The sequence below is a fragment of the Chelon labrosus genome (genome assembly GCF_963514085.1).
Source record: "Chelon labrosus genome assembly, chromosome: 3".
In the NCBI taxonomy this organism is placed as follows: domain Eukaryota; kingdom Metazoa; phylum Chordata; class Actinopteri; order Mugiliformes; family Mugilidae; genus Chelon; species Chelon labrosus.
The window spans coordinates 29,128,050-29,141,709 of record NC_140339.1 but is presented as its reverse complement, the minus strand read 5'-3'; the positions used below and the strand labels follow the sequence as shown (position 1 = coordinate 29,141,709).

The window sequence follows — 13,660 nt, the reverse complement described above, 5'->3', positions numbered from 1 at the left end:
GTGGTCTCTTGACTGGTTGTTGTCTCTCCTGCCACTGTGGTTGTGGTTTCAACAACCGCTGTGGTTGAGGTCGTTACTGGGCCAGTGGTAACTTCCTTTGGAGGCTTTGTTGTTCCAACCTGAACAGTTGTTGCTTCTGATGTGGTTGTTTCTCCAGGTTTGGATGTAGTTCCCTTTGTAGTAACTATTGGTGCTTGTGTAGTTGTGGTAGCAACAGAGGGTTTTGATGTAACAACTGTGGTCTCTTGACTGGTTGTTGTCTCTCCTGCCACTGTGGTTGTGGTTTTAACAACTGCTGTGGTTGAGGTCGTTACTGGGCCAGTGGTAACTTCCTTTGGAGGCTTTGTTGTTCCAACCTGAACAGTTGTTGCTTCTGATGTGGTTGTTTCTCCAGGTTTGGATGTAGTTCCCTTTGTACTAACTATTGGTGCTTGGGTGGTTGTGGTAGCAACAGAGGGTTTTGATGTAACAACTGTGGTCTCTTGACTGGTTGTTGTCTCTCCTGCCACTGTGGTTGTGGTTTCAACAACCGCTGTGGTTGAGGTCGTTACTGGGCCAGTGGTAACTTCCTTTGGAGGCTTTGTTGTTCCAACCTGAACAGTTGTTGCTTCTGATGTGGTTGTTTCTCCAGGTTTGGATGTAGTTCCCTTTGTAGTAACTATTGGTGCTTGGGTAGTTGTGGTAGCAACAGAGGGTTTTGATGTAACAACTGTGGTCTCTTGACTGGTTGTTGTCTCTCCTGCCACTGTGGTTGAGGTAACTTCAGAAGTGGGAAAAACTGTCGTTGTGGTAGGTTTGACAGTTGCTCGAGTTGTGTATATAGTTGTGCTGCCTGGAAGAGTCTGTGTTATGGGGCCAATAGAAGTTGTAGCTGCAGTTGTTGTCAAAATACCTGTAGTATTCAAAACAGTTGGGGTTGTAATCACGGTTGTTCCTGGGCCAGTGGTCACTTCTTTTGGAGGCTTTGTTGTTCCAGCCTTAATAGTTGTTTCTGATGTGGTCATTTCTCCAGGTTTAGTTGTTGTTCCCCTTGTAGTAACTGCTGGTGCTTGAGTATAAGTAGTACCGACGGAGGGTCTTTCTATAACAACTGTGGTCTTTTGACTGGTTGATGTCTCTTCTGCCAGTGAGGTTGTGGTTTCAACAACCGCAACCGCTGTGGTTGAGGTAGTTACTGGGCCAGTGGTAACTTCCTTTGGAAGCTTTGTTGTTCCAACCTGAGCAGTTGTTGCTTCTGATGTGGTTGTTTCTGCAGCTTTTGTTGTTGTTCCCTTTGTAGTCACTACTGGTGCTTGAGTAGTTGTGGTAGTAACAGATGGTTTTGATGTAACAACTGTGGTCTCTTGACTGGTTGTTGTCTCTCCAGCCACTGAGGTTGTGGTTTCAACAACCGCTGTGGTTGAGGTAGTTATTGGACCACTGGTAACTTCCTTTGGAGGGTTCGTTGTTTCGACTTTAACAGTTGTTGCTTCTGATGTGGTTGTTTCTCCAGGTTTGGATGTAGTTCCCTTTGTAGTAACTACTGGTGCTTGAGTAGTTGCGGTAGCAACAGAGGGTTTTGATGTAACAACTGTGGTCTCTTGACTGGTTGTTGTCTCTCCTGCCACTGTGGTTGTGGTTTCGAGTACACCTTTTGTTGAGGTTGTTACTTCGCCAGTGGTCGTTGTTGTTCTTAATGATGTAGTTAGAACTGTAATATATATATATTTTTTTAGCATAAGTATGTGGATAACATTTGAGCCTTTTTCAACATGTTAACATGATATATTTATTCATGTCTAGAATTTGGTGTATTGAAACATTGCAAGTATCGATACCTGGAGTCGTAAATGTGAAAGGAGTGGTTGTAGGGCCAGGCTTAGTAGTAGTTTCGCAAGGATACATGTGTCTTGTTACTGTTCCATCTGCTCCACATTCAGCTGTGATACAGTTTCCTAGTCCATCCGTTGTGTTGTAGATGGTTTCCCCATACTTGTAAATCTTTCCATTTACAATGCATGTACAATCTGCAGACAGGGAGTACCATGTCTTTAGTTTAATAAAAATAGTCACACATATTATATATTTCTATATTTATAATATTTAGTGTACTGAACCACAACCTTTGTTTACTTACTTTCCACATTGTAGCTGCATCTTATCCCAGAGACTGTACAGGAACTTTAAAATAAAATAAGTTTTGGTTAGTTCATCACCATTCGTGACTGTATTTGTTGTGACACAAACAACATTGAATGCTAGTCATAAACAGTACCAAAGAGAGCAGCCAGTTACTTGCCATGAGGAAATAAACAGCATCCTCTATCACAGTTAGAAGTTACCTACAGCTTTTCCCAAAAATTAGTTTTAACATGATCAAAGGTGACACATTTTAATAAAATTATTATTGGCAATGAACATGTAATGTTAGTATAGTCCTTTAAAACTTAAAACGTTGTGGATAGCTCAGACTTGACAGTTCAATTCTGTAATTGGCAGGAACTGAAGCCAATAATTTGGAGGCCAACATCAAACAATCTGTGTCTCAAAAAACATTAATTTTTCCATCACAAGCGATCATTTCAGCCAGTATTCCCACATAACACATACACAGTTAGGAAAATAGCTGTGCTTTGCAAATTATATGTGTGTGTGTTTCTGTGTGTGTGTCATCCTCTATCCCAAATGCTAATATGTATATGTGCTGACAGGATATCATGGATATCATTTTGGAAGTCCTACCAAGTGTAACAGTTGCTCGATGGAAGCATATCGCCTATGTTGTAATGGATGCCCTGATCATCATAGCATCCACATTGTTCCCAGGTGACACACTTCATTGAGTCTTCATCAAAGTAGGGCTGGGTTGGTGGACACTGTGGATAGCAGCCTGCAATATCATTGTAACATAATGATTAACAGCAGTGAAAGTACAAAGCAAAATGCATACAAATATTTAGTTAATTTTTCAATAGATAATATAAGGGGCCAACAGAAAATGCTATTTGATCTGTGCCCAGGGGACTGAGCAGTACTAAGTATGGTAACTCCAACACATGTACTGCATGTCTAAGAACTGGATCAAACTTGCAACAGATCAAATTTTGTCTTTATTTTGAGCACAGACTAGGCCAGACAATAGACTTGAGTGGCAACTTTACCCAATCTCCACTAGTACAGCAGATGACATGCAATAATTTGTTTAATGTACCTTCAAGGTTAGTGATGAGCTCGGAGCAGTTTCCTGATGGATTCCTGCATGTCTTCATGCAATCAGCTCCACAAGGCTTGTAGTGCCACTCACAGCCCCCAGGGTAGTTATAATAGTCACAGAAAATAGCTGCATGAGACAAAATAAGCACTTATTAGCTTGAACTGAAAAAAGTGATTGAGTGACTCTCAATATTACAAATATCATGCTAAAGATGCCATTCTTGACTTTGTTTTGTTGCTCAGATCTTCCTCGTATGATGGTGGCCAAACTTACGGCACAACTTTGGAGTTCTCCATCTAACACAGACCCCAGCTTCATTGCAAGCTTTGGCATAGGCAGCCACAGCAGTGCAGAAACACTCACAGTCCCCACCAGTGTCACAAGCACAAGAGTCTCTCACGCAAGAATCAAAGTATGGACCAGGGTCAACCTTGGAAACAAAATAATGTTCAATTTAGCAGAGGGGTACAAATGTTGTCTTCTGTCAGTAGTAACAATAGTAGAGATCACGAAGGAAGGAATTGACAGGTACATGGTAGATGGATGGTCAGACAACAGGCAATGAGTGTTTAGTGCTTCAGATGGAGGAAAAGAACAAAATGCATTTAGTTTCTATGGCGGTTGAGCACCATAGCTTTTTAAGGGGTAAACCTTGTGTACAGTATATACATTTGTGTGTGTATCCATATAAGCGATCACAATGGATACCTGAGAATGACAGCTCCCGAAGGTGGTACTGATGATGACGCTACACTGTTTCTGAGACCACGCTGCCCGATAGCGGTTAGAGGCACAGGGATCACTGATTAGTTCGGCACTGGGGCAGCTGGATGAAATTCTCCAACTGTTACCAAACTGTAGAACGTCTTCCACTGTCTCCTGGGAGCGTGTGGTGAAGTCATTCTTACTGTTGCCGTCATAGGTTCCACAGAGACCACAGACTTGACCCTGAGAGGAAGGAACAGAATTTATTGCTACCTGGCAGGATTGATACATAGTAAAGCTTCTGTTGCTCAAATGTCATTTCCCCCTAAAATATAGTTTTGCCATTAGCATTGTATTGTGTATTGTTGTGGTTAATAATCCACACTCATGATAATGCAACTTTAAACCAGATTTTCCAGACACATTTAAGCTGTCACAGGCCATAGAGCTTGTCATATAGCTTGTAAAATCATCAAAACAACTCTAGCATTAACTAAACTTCTAAGTGAAAAATTGTTATGTTTGTGTGTTAGCAGCCAGCTGGGAGAATGCTGTGATGTTTTAAGTCCAGTGTTAATTCTTTTAGCAGTTGTGTCTCCACAAGCTCTTGAGGAAAATATTTAGATCACTGAGCACAGTGGACACTGGACCCTTCTCTAAATATGTGGGCTGTAGAGAAAAGCCCTAAGCAGACCAAAAAGCTCATTTGAGTTTGCAAAGTCAGGTGATATTTCATTGCAATTTCAACGTCTATCTATGTAAATGCAGGTCTTATTGTGGAACAAACATTTTGATGTTAAATGAACTGACTTAACTAAGTGCAAAAGCTAGTTTTCAGTGAAGACATACAGAGTAGACTTTTTACCTGGAATTCCTTGCTGAGTGTAATGAAGAGACTGGTTTTCTTGTCCCACATGAGCACAAGTCCGGACTTGATCGTCACCACCAAGTAAATACCCATTGTGTGGACCTGGTCAGGGAGCACCTGGAGGTTGCCCTTTACCACCTGGAAGTTCTCGTCTTTAAGTTGAAATTCATTATCCTGTGGGATTTGACATTAATAACATGCATTTTATTACTGTATCAATTAAGCTAGCCGGAAAATATGTTTATTCCCTTACTAGATAAACCATTCTAATGTATCCTAATAAATTTTACAAGGTGTATCAGTTGGTAACTCAAAATAATTAAACTACTGTATAATCCTAGCCCAACCTCATTCTGTCAACTGTAGTATTAATTTAATGTCCTATCTAGTGTTGGAGGCCGACTTTGTGTACAATGTAAGTGTGTTGCGTTTACCCCCAAGAAGATCTTGATGGTCTTGGAGCAGGTGGTTCCTGTGGTTCCACATGGAACATTCTCAGTGATGATTGTGAAGGTTCCATTGTCCTGATCAATGCTACAGTGGTCCTGAGAAGAGCACAGAGACTGAATGCAGTTACTGGATACCACTGTTGTTGTAATAGCAATTACATTAAATGACTACACATTATTGATCCAGTTACTGGTATGCAATACTACTGCTATTCAAATGAATTTTTAAATGTCTTTCTTCCTAGTAGTTTTATTGGTATTTGGCAGATCTGGGTAATGAAAAAGAAGGAACTTTTAGAAATTGTGCTGCAGACAAAGGGCTGCTTAAAGTACTTAATGTATGTGTATGTGTGTAGCATGAAACCAGAATTGTTCATACACTATAATTTCAATTCGCCTTAAAACAACTGATTAGGTTACATCATCCATTGCAGAAAACTAATTTTATCTTGTCAAATGAACTCAGAATTCCTCTCTATTTCAATTCACATTTCCCAGTTAAGATCAATTTAACTATATTCCTATCAACTGCCATTTTACAACTGTTTGATGTTTTTTTTCTGCTAAGATTTCTTATCTAATAATGGCAGGTCAGACAGATCACAACATTAAAAGTACATTCAAATTTGATGCACCGAAAACAACCTCTTTGGTATTCATTCCTGGTAGGGAAACGACTTCTAAAATCCACCCCTGCATTATGCTTATGGTGCCAATATTTTAGCTGACATTGTCATACCATGGTTTTATCCTCATTGTAAAGCCTTGTTTCAAAGGTATCACCATGTTATAGTAATAGTTCTCTCTAATTAAAAAATGGGAAAATGGCAGCAGCCTCTATGTTTCCCAGGATTCATATCATATCACCCTCCTCCTGCTCCATCTCTTTTTTCAACAAAAAATTTAAAGACATAAGTTAAATGAACACTGACCGCACAGACAAAGCTCACAAGAAGTCAAGACAATGTAAAACTTTATGTTTGGAAAACTTATTTAATTGTGTTGTCATGTATATTGGAGTCTGCCACTTTACCTGTACAAGTGTGTATTCGCACTGTCCATTGAAGTCAAACCTCTTGTCATCAAATGTGACATAGTGCCCTTCGCCATAGATTCCACAAACTGCATCGCAAACATTGTTGGTACACGTAAACTTCTTTCCATTGCAAGAGCTGAGACACACACACACACAGGACACAAAAACTAAATTATCTGCAATATTTGTGCAAACTGCGTTTTGGCACAACTCTGCACCACACATTTGTAATCTCTCAGACATATCCCACATACATACATACATATATATATATATATATATATATATACACACACACACACACACACACACAGTATTTGTTAAGCGCTGTACAAACCATGTGTTGCAGTCCACCTTCAGTGTCTCCCCAGGCTGGTAGACCTTTCCATTGTGCAAACATGGACAGCTAGTCTCATTGATACAACCTCCTGCTCCATTTGACAACAGGCCATCCGGACACATGCAGCCCGATGTACAGTCTGTGCTGATCTGTATTTAACATTGCCAAAAAGAGGGAGTGAGGCAAGCAGTGTCTATCCATGCACATCCAAAGTGTATGACTTACTCAACAGAACTTACACAAGCCATGTCCAGAGTGCTGCAGCTCTTCTGACACTCAATGCCAGTGGTCCCAGGTTCAGAAGTGGAGCAATCAAAGTACACCATGGGTGCAGCACATGATGGTATGGCTGAGTAATAAATAATAATTAAATTCAGAACGCTTTATCGGCATGATAAAGGCTGCAACTTAGCTTGAACAATTTATAACTCTCAATAATTAAATACAGCATTATCTGGAGGAAAATTGTTTATTCAACAGGCCTCCTCAATATCTGACTGTCTCTCTGTCAGACAATGGGACGTGTATTTTATGTGGGTTAACAATTATGGCAACATAATACAAACTGAATTGTGTGGAACTGTGGAAACCTACCTAGTTGGGTTACTCCTGCGCAGCTAAGAGCTCCTTGTCTGCAAACACTGTGAGAACAGGTATAATACATGTGTGAAACAGAGTTAACATCAGATAGTTTTCTGAAAAACATATTTTGTCAATAGAATTCCAACCACTGTAGTAATAGGTTGCCAGATAACATAAAAATATAGGTAACTAACCAATACATTGGTCCATGACCAAATATTTGCAATACTATTCATGTCCTAGCTAAGCCTCACTTTATATTTGTTGCAAATCAACGAATGTTAGCATGTCAAGATTTTAACCTTGGATGGTGATAAATGGTGGTAAACATTTTTCAGCAAATCATCAGTATGATCCTCAAAATATTTTGACATTGTTAGCTGTAGCTGAAGATGCTTGTTTTCATTACAATAGCTCTTTATGTAATAACTCCCTAGTATGTACCTTGTACAATGTATTTACTGTCTCCCCAGTTTATCTATGCACCTTTCCAAAAATGGAAACAAAAAAAGTTCAACTCTTAACATGTCTACACCCTGTATTTACCATGTAGTGCCATCTTTGGTGACAGTCTGTCCAGGAGGAATAATGTTGTCTTTATCATAGCAGGGGCAGCTTGTACTCTGCACACACTTCCCCTCCTCATTCATGTAGGTTCCCTCAGCACAGCCACAGCCATCCACAGAGGTGAAGCTGATCTGGCAGGAGTAGTCAACTTGGCTGAGAGAACGGCAAGTACGACCACAGCTGGTCATGTTGTAGCCATATGTTGTTTGTAGCGGACATGATTTGCTGAATGTTTCTGTTGGGAGAGAGATGAGTGGTCGCACATGAGTATATTATCCAGAAGAATCAGATGTTTTATCAAAGTAGAGTAAATTGTTTGCAAAGAGTGCAATGTGTATGTGTACGGGGACCTGCAGGTCTGAATTAAACACAGTAATTTGATTCAGTTTGAAGTTAGATATGATTCAGTATAGCACAAAATATTTTTAAAGTGTTGTGGATATTTTTTTTGTTCTTTTTTGTTTACTGATGCAATCAATCAACAATTTTATAAAATCTCTTTACATTTGTTTCTTGGTGAAACTAGGTTTCAGTCGTCTGTTCGAAGACCAGCCCTCATCCATTAAAATAGTAAAACAAAAGGGTCCTTGGGTTTTCTCACCACATATGGTATCCCTCCAGCCACTGATGTGGATTCCCGCCGCTGAGCAGGCATAGACGTATGAGGAGACTGCAGCACACATGCATTCCTCACTGTTTTCACAGTTACAGGTGTCATACATGCAGTTCTGTAAGGAGACATGGTAGACATGGACAGATTAACAAGAATTCTGTAATTCATTTGTCGGTGAGGGTTTGTGTGTGCAGACCTACATCTCTGTACGTGCTGGGGCTAACGGCGGAGTGGCAAGGAGCAAACACCCCGTTGGGATCATCTATACTGGAGCACCAGTACTTAGCATAACTCTCTAAGACAAAGAAATATAGATACATTAAGAAGGTGTATTACATGATATGGCAACACATTGGAGGAGAGAGTTTATCTGTACCCTTGTTAATGCCATCGCTACAGGGGTGTCCAAATTGTGTTGTGATGTCAGGGCAATTGGTTCTAGTTTTCCATGTGTTGGCAAATGCTGCAGCGGTGCCCTCTACCAGCCCAGTAATGACCTTGAAGTCATCAGAAATCATGTCGTTGAAGTTCCCACACAAACCTATAGGATGAAGTCACACACAGGTACACAAACACATTTAGTGACATAAAGTTTTACAAGCATGACTGAGCAATTTTTAAAAGAGTAATCTGCACATAAAATGTGATAGAAGCGCTTTTTCAGACACTGAAACAGTATTGTAGAGGCATACCAATGGTGGATCCTTTGAGTGAGGAATCAGCTGTAATGAACACCTGCATTGTAGGGGAAAGCTGGACCATCACTTGCAATCCCACCTTTGTGCTTATGAGGATGTAGAAAGAAGACGGCTTAAAGGCACTCAGATCATCTGCAGAGGTCAAAACATTTTAAAACAGACAATGAGAAACAGAGTGTTACAGTCATTTGTCTGATCAGTGAAACATACATTTTTTAGAGCTGCTTTGGGTGACAAGAATTGAGATTGAACCTTCTCTGCAAGTTAGACTGTATCCAGTCTCACATTCGTCGTCTGATCTTTTTGTAAATACACAGACTGTCTGTGGAATGTGCTAGAACAAGCCTGATCCACAGAGGACCCTCCCCTCAACCCATAGGACCCAAAGGCCCCCACTGACAACATTTTGTTGCCAGACACCAGAAGACACCATCTGAAGACTCATGTCCATTCTCTGATGAGGCACAACTGTTTTGCAAGCACAAGGGAGACCTACACAGTATTAGGAAGGTGGTCATAATGTTATGCCTGATAGGTGTATGTTCTGTAATACTGGCAATAATATTTGAAGTAACTCACATGTAAAGAGTGGAAGCTGGGAAAGAATCTGGTTCACATAGACCTGCCCGGATGCTTGAATCTTAACAACCTGAGACACACAGACACATTTGAGATCATGTCAAACATGAGTCACTTTAGTCCATGTTGGAAAGAACATTGCCGTTTTAATATGGTATGTACTCTTAACTCTTAATGATTTGTTTTTGGTTTGACCCTAGTTAGGTCAGGGTCAAGGATTGGCATTTAGTTGTGTGTGCGTGGGTGCGGATGTGTATGTGTATGTGTGGCAAAAGGTTGGTCAAGTAGTGGGTAAGGTTAGGGTTAGAGTGAGTCAGTAGTAAATGAATGTAAGTCAGTGTCAGTTCTTCTGAAATTTTAAAAACATGACTTGTATGTCTGTGTGTATCTGTGTCTAGAGCTTACCACAGAATTGCTATTTAAGGCCACAGTTACAGCTCTGAGGCAAGTCCTGGTGTCAGTCAGACCACATTTCACCAGGTCCACCAACACAGTGTATGAAGAATCATTACTCTGTTACAACACATTGAGAGAAAACATGTCATTAACCAGAAAAAAATGATCTAATTGACTCGGTCTCTGTTGACTGAATATGACATGACATACAGCACAGTCATGCACTCATATCAGACAGTATGCCTTTTAGTCTCTGTGCAGATGGTTTCTCCATCCATACTCCTGGTATAATATAGTTTAACTATTCCACTGATGTGGTAAAATACGATATTATACGATACGATACGATACAACTTTATTTGTCAGTTTGTGCTGAAATTCTTTTTGCATCCCTGGGCAGCTCATTTAAGGATAAAAGGGCATGCGTCTGCGTCCTACCTTAGTCAGAAGGTAGGAGCAATCCCCATGGAACGTGTATACTTTTCCATCAAAGGTGTTGACGTGAGCCCCTCCCTCCACAGAGCAGGTTCCTGGACAGTTCTCCTCTGTACATTTCCACTGACCACCCTGACACACACTGTCAGCACACACACACGTGCACACACACAGTTAAACATATGTTAAGATTCTGTCAAAATGTCAGTATTTGTATTTATTTTTATTTGACACCACAATCATAAATGTTGTAATCTTGTAATCTCACCAAGATCTGCAGTTGTAGGAATAGGACTCTCCTGTCTTATAAATGTTGTTGTTATGCAGACACGGACACTGAGCGACTTCAACACAACCAGTATTGCCAATGTCATCAAGCACCGTTCCTGAGGAAAGGTGACATCATGTTTATGTTTGTGCTTAAGACATGGATGATACTGTGACTCTTCCACATGCAGACCAAAATGTTTGTGGGTACCTGCAGGGCAGGTGCATCCGTCGTGGCAGTGGCTGTCACATGTCTGGCTGGCCTGAGGGGTGGAGCAGCTGTCAGGACATGAACTGCTGCACTCTAAGAAGTCCATGTTGTATGGACATTTTGTGTCTGTGGAGACAAACAATTGGATTTTGCCATGTCACTGATCAGTCAAACAATTCTGCAAAAGATGCGGCAAAAAACGCTGAAAATGACTCTGGTCAGAGCAGGCAAATTATCGTCATATAACAACAGCCATCCTTAGGTGTAATTAAGGAGGCGTAGCATCCTTACAGCAAAAGGTTTCATTCCTCCATGTTTGGGGCGTGCCACCTGCATGAACACACTGTCTGGAAAATTCTGAGAGGGTTTTGCAGAGGGCAAAGTCAGTGTCTTCATCGGAGTTACACATATCTTGCATACAGGCTTTAGTAAAGGAGTCCACATCAAGAAGGTTCTGGCAACTACTGAATGCGTCATTCAAAAATGCCTCTTTACAGAATTCCTGTAAAACAAACAAAAACACAAACATCAAATGTCAGTCATCTGTAAAAGTCCAGTCTGTACACAACAGGGTGGGGTTGAATGCACATATTTGGTGCATTTTTATTTATTTTTTTTAAATTTCATTTGGATATATAGCTCATCTTGTTTATCTTGCTGTATTGACCACAACTGAAAGGTGTAATGACTGATCTTGTACCAAATACATTATAACACTACGATTCCATGCCTTTAATATTACAAATAACAATATTTAGTGTGAATATTTATGTAAGTGAAGGTGGCCCTTTTAAACCTTGGCAAAAACAAGGGAGTATGGGACATCTCATCCTTCACACCAGTGACTGCATGATATTTTTAAATGTGTTTGGAGAGCAAAGAGATACCTTGTCGCCACAGCCCTCGTCTGAGTAAGAGATTGGCTCATCACAAGTCTCTGTTGGCCCGTTCACCTTGTATTTCTCAGCATAGTCTGCCACAGATATCGGAGATCCTGCAGTACAACAACACAATAAGCATTGGTGTAAATTAGGAAAAAAGGAAACTTACCATGTAGTATGACAGTATTTTGTGCAATTTGTTGTTTGGGTTGGTTTCCAACAAAATGCAGGAATCTCATCTTTCTGATCCCCTGCCAGTCAAAACATTGTTCATGACCTCATAATCTGTGTAGACCTGGCGGTTTGCACCATTTATCAAGCTGCTTTGCTCCTCAAGCTAGCATGTAGCTAGCACAAAATGGCCAGGTTTTTGATAAGAAAGAGACCAAAGGAACAGACCAACAGCCCTGTCATGGAGGACACTGCTGCAAAAAAACCTAAGAACTCCTGGCCAACTTAAATCAGAAAATATGAGGCAGCACTTATGCTAACCAAATGTAATAGTTATTGAATTGTGAATAAAAGTAAGAAAATACATTATATAGCACTGTCTGCAGGTTTGCAAATGGGGTCCCCGGCCAGAAGCTAATGCTGTTTGGGGGACCTTGGCATGGAAAAGTTTGGGAACCCCTGTTGTAAACAATGATTGGGCTGAATTTAAAAGAGGTGAAGAAAAAAGGTGCAATATAGGGTGTATGAAATTTAAATTGTAACATAAATGGATATTAACTGCCCGAATAGGAAGGATAAAAGTGCTGGTCATCAAGACATTAAAGTGATATGTATGTGATTATCACAGCATTTTCAGGTATTAATTCAGGTATTAATTATGGACAGAATCAGTTCACCACTTACCACTGTGATTGATGAAATTAGTTCTTATTGGCTGTGTACTTACTGCTCTTCATTCAGTGGAAACATCACCACAGTCTACATTAGAGTACAGTATCCCTTTGTCATCCTGAAATGTATCTTACCGTTTTCCATTAAATCATTGGATTCGCCGTCAAAATTTCCACACAGTCCACATATCTGGTTCTGATATTTGGCATCAATTTCAATCTGTGAATCCCAAACATACTACAGTCATTTGTGTAATCATGAGACAAAACGTTATCATTAATAGATTTGAATATGTAATTCTTTCTGTTTGTGTATATTTAGACCTTGTCTGCACTCTGGAGTCTTCTGGGGCGATCTGAATTTTAGGATCTAAATAAATGCTCATGACCTAGAAGAGGTTGGGAAGCTGTTTTATATCATGGAGGGTACTTAAGTGGGCAATGCCCTGTGTATGATTTCTGAAATAGCTTAGTTAGGTTTAGCTTTTACTTTCCAGCTATTGCAGGCCTGCTATTTAGTCTGAAGATAAAGATTTGTAGCGTCATGTATCGGCTGTTTTTATCATAATATCATCTAGCTTACTGTAATATCAACAGGTATTAAAATGATTCCCTGATCCCAAATATAATTCTGTTTATATATTTTGTGGTATTGAAATTCAAACAATATCTAATCAGGGAGTAGTTTAAACCCATCCATCTTCATGAAGTAAAGCACTCAGTCATTTGTTTACTCAAAGAAGCCACATTTCACTGTGGTTTTCAGGCTTGGCGTAATCATATTATGTGGTCATCAGACCAGGACATATCCCACAAACTCACCCCGTGACTCATGGCCACCGTGCAGTGAGCTTTGATCAATGTTTGTCAAGCTTCTCGCTGATCTTGAATATACTTATAGAATCTGAGGTCACAATACATAGCTAACAAAAAGAGAATGGGATCAACACCCACACCCTATGTGTAATTAAAAATGGCATGGTGCTTGTGCAGAACAG

General features: G+C 40.2%; 1 protein-coding gene across 1 annotated transcript in view; it reads right to left on the bottom strand.

The window, feature by feature from the left end:
- LOC311486167 (mucin-5B-like) overlaps positions 1 to 11,511 on the bottom strand; it is a 43,741-nt gene extending 32,230 nt beyond the window's left edge. Inside the window, exons 1-23 of the mRNA XM_084541928.1 lie at positions 11,231 to 11,511; positions 10,940 to 11,065; positions 10,730 to 10,847; positions 10,465 to 10,603; positions 10,036 to 10,143; positions 9,631 to 9,700; positions 9,046 to 9,183; positions 8,730 to 8,894; positions 8,554 to 8,648; positions 8,342 to 8,468; positions 7,796 to 7,975; positions 6,831 to 6,940; positions 6,589 to 6,740; positions 6,249 to 6,387; positions 5,201 to 5,311; positions 4,764 to 4,940; positions 3,902 to 4,141; positions 3,467 to 3,623; positions 3,191 to 3,319; positions 2,722 to 2,869; positions 2,117 to 2,160; positions 1,752 to 2,006; positions 1,524 to 1,528 (exon numbers count right to left, since the gene is read on the bottom strand). Coding sequence (XP_084398054.1) covers positions 1,524 to 1,528; positions 1,752 to 2,006; positions 2,117 to 2,160; positions 2,722 to 2,869; positions 3,191 to 3,319; positions 3,467 to 3,623; positions 3,902 to 4,141; positions 4,764 to 4,940; positions 5,201 to 5,311; positions 6,249 to 6,387; positions 6,589 to 6,740; positions 6,831 to 6,940; positions 7,796 to 7,975; positions 8,342 to 8,468; positions 8,554 to 8,648; positions 8,730 to 8,894; positions 9,046 to 9,183; positions 9,631 to 9,700; positions 10,036 to 10,143; positions 10,465 to 10,603; positions 10,730 to 10,847; positions 10,940 to 11,065; positions 11,231 to 11,468 — 3,171 coding nt within the window. The 5' untranslated portion in view covers positions 11,469 to 11,511. The remainder of the gene's footprint in view (positions 1 to 1,523; positions 1,529 to 1,751; positions 2,007 to 2,116; positions 2,161 to 2,721; positions 2,870 to 3,190; positions 3,320 to 3,466; positions 3,624 to 3,901; positions 4,142 to 4,763; positions 4,941 to 5,200; positions 5,312 to 6,248; positions 6,388 to 6,588; positions 6,741 to 6,830; positions 6,941 to 7,795; positions 7,976 to 8,341; positions 8,469 to 8,553; positions 8,649 to 8,729; positions 8,895 to 9,045; positions 9,184 to 9,630; positions 9,701 to 10,035; positions 10,144 to 10,464; positions 10,604 to 10,729; positions 10,848 to 10,939; positions 11,066 to 11,230) is intronic.
- Positions 11,512 to 13,660: the final 2,149 nt, after the last annotated feature.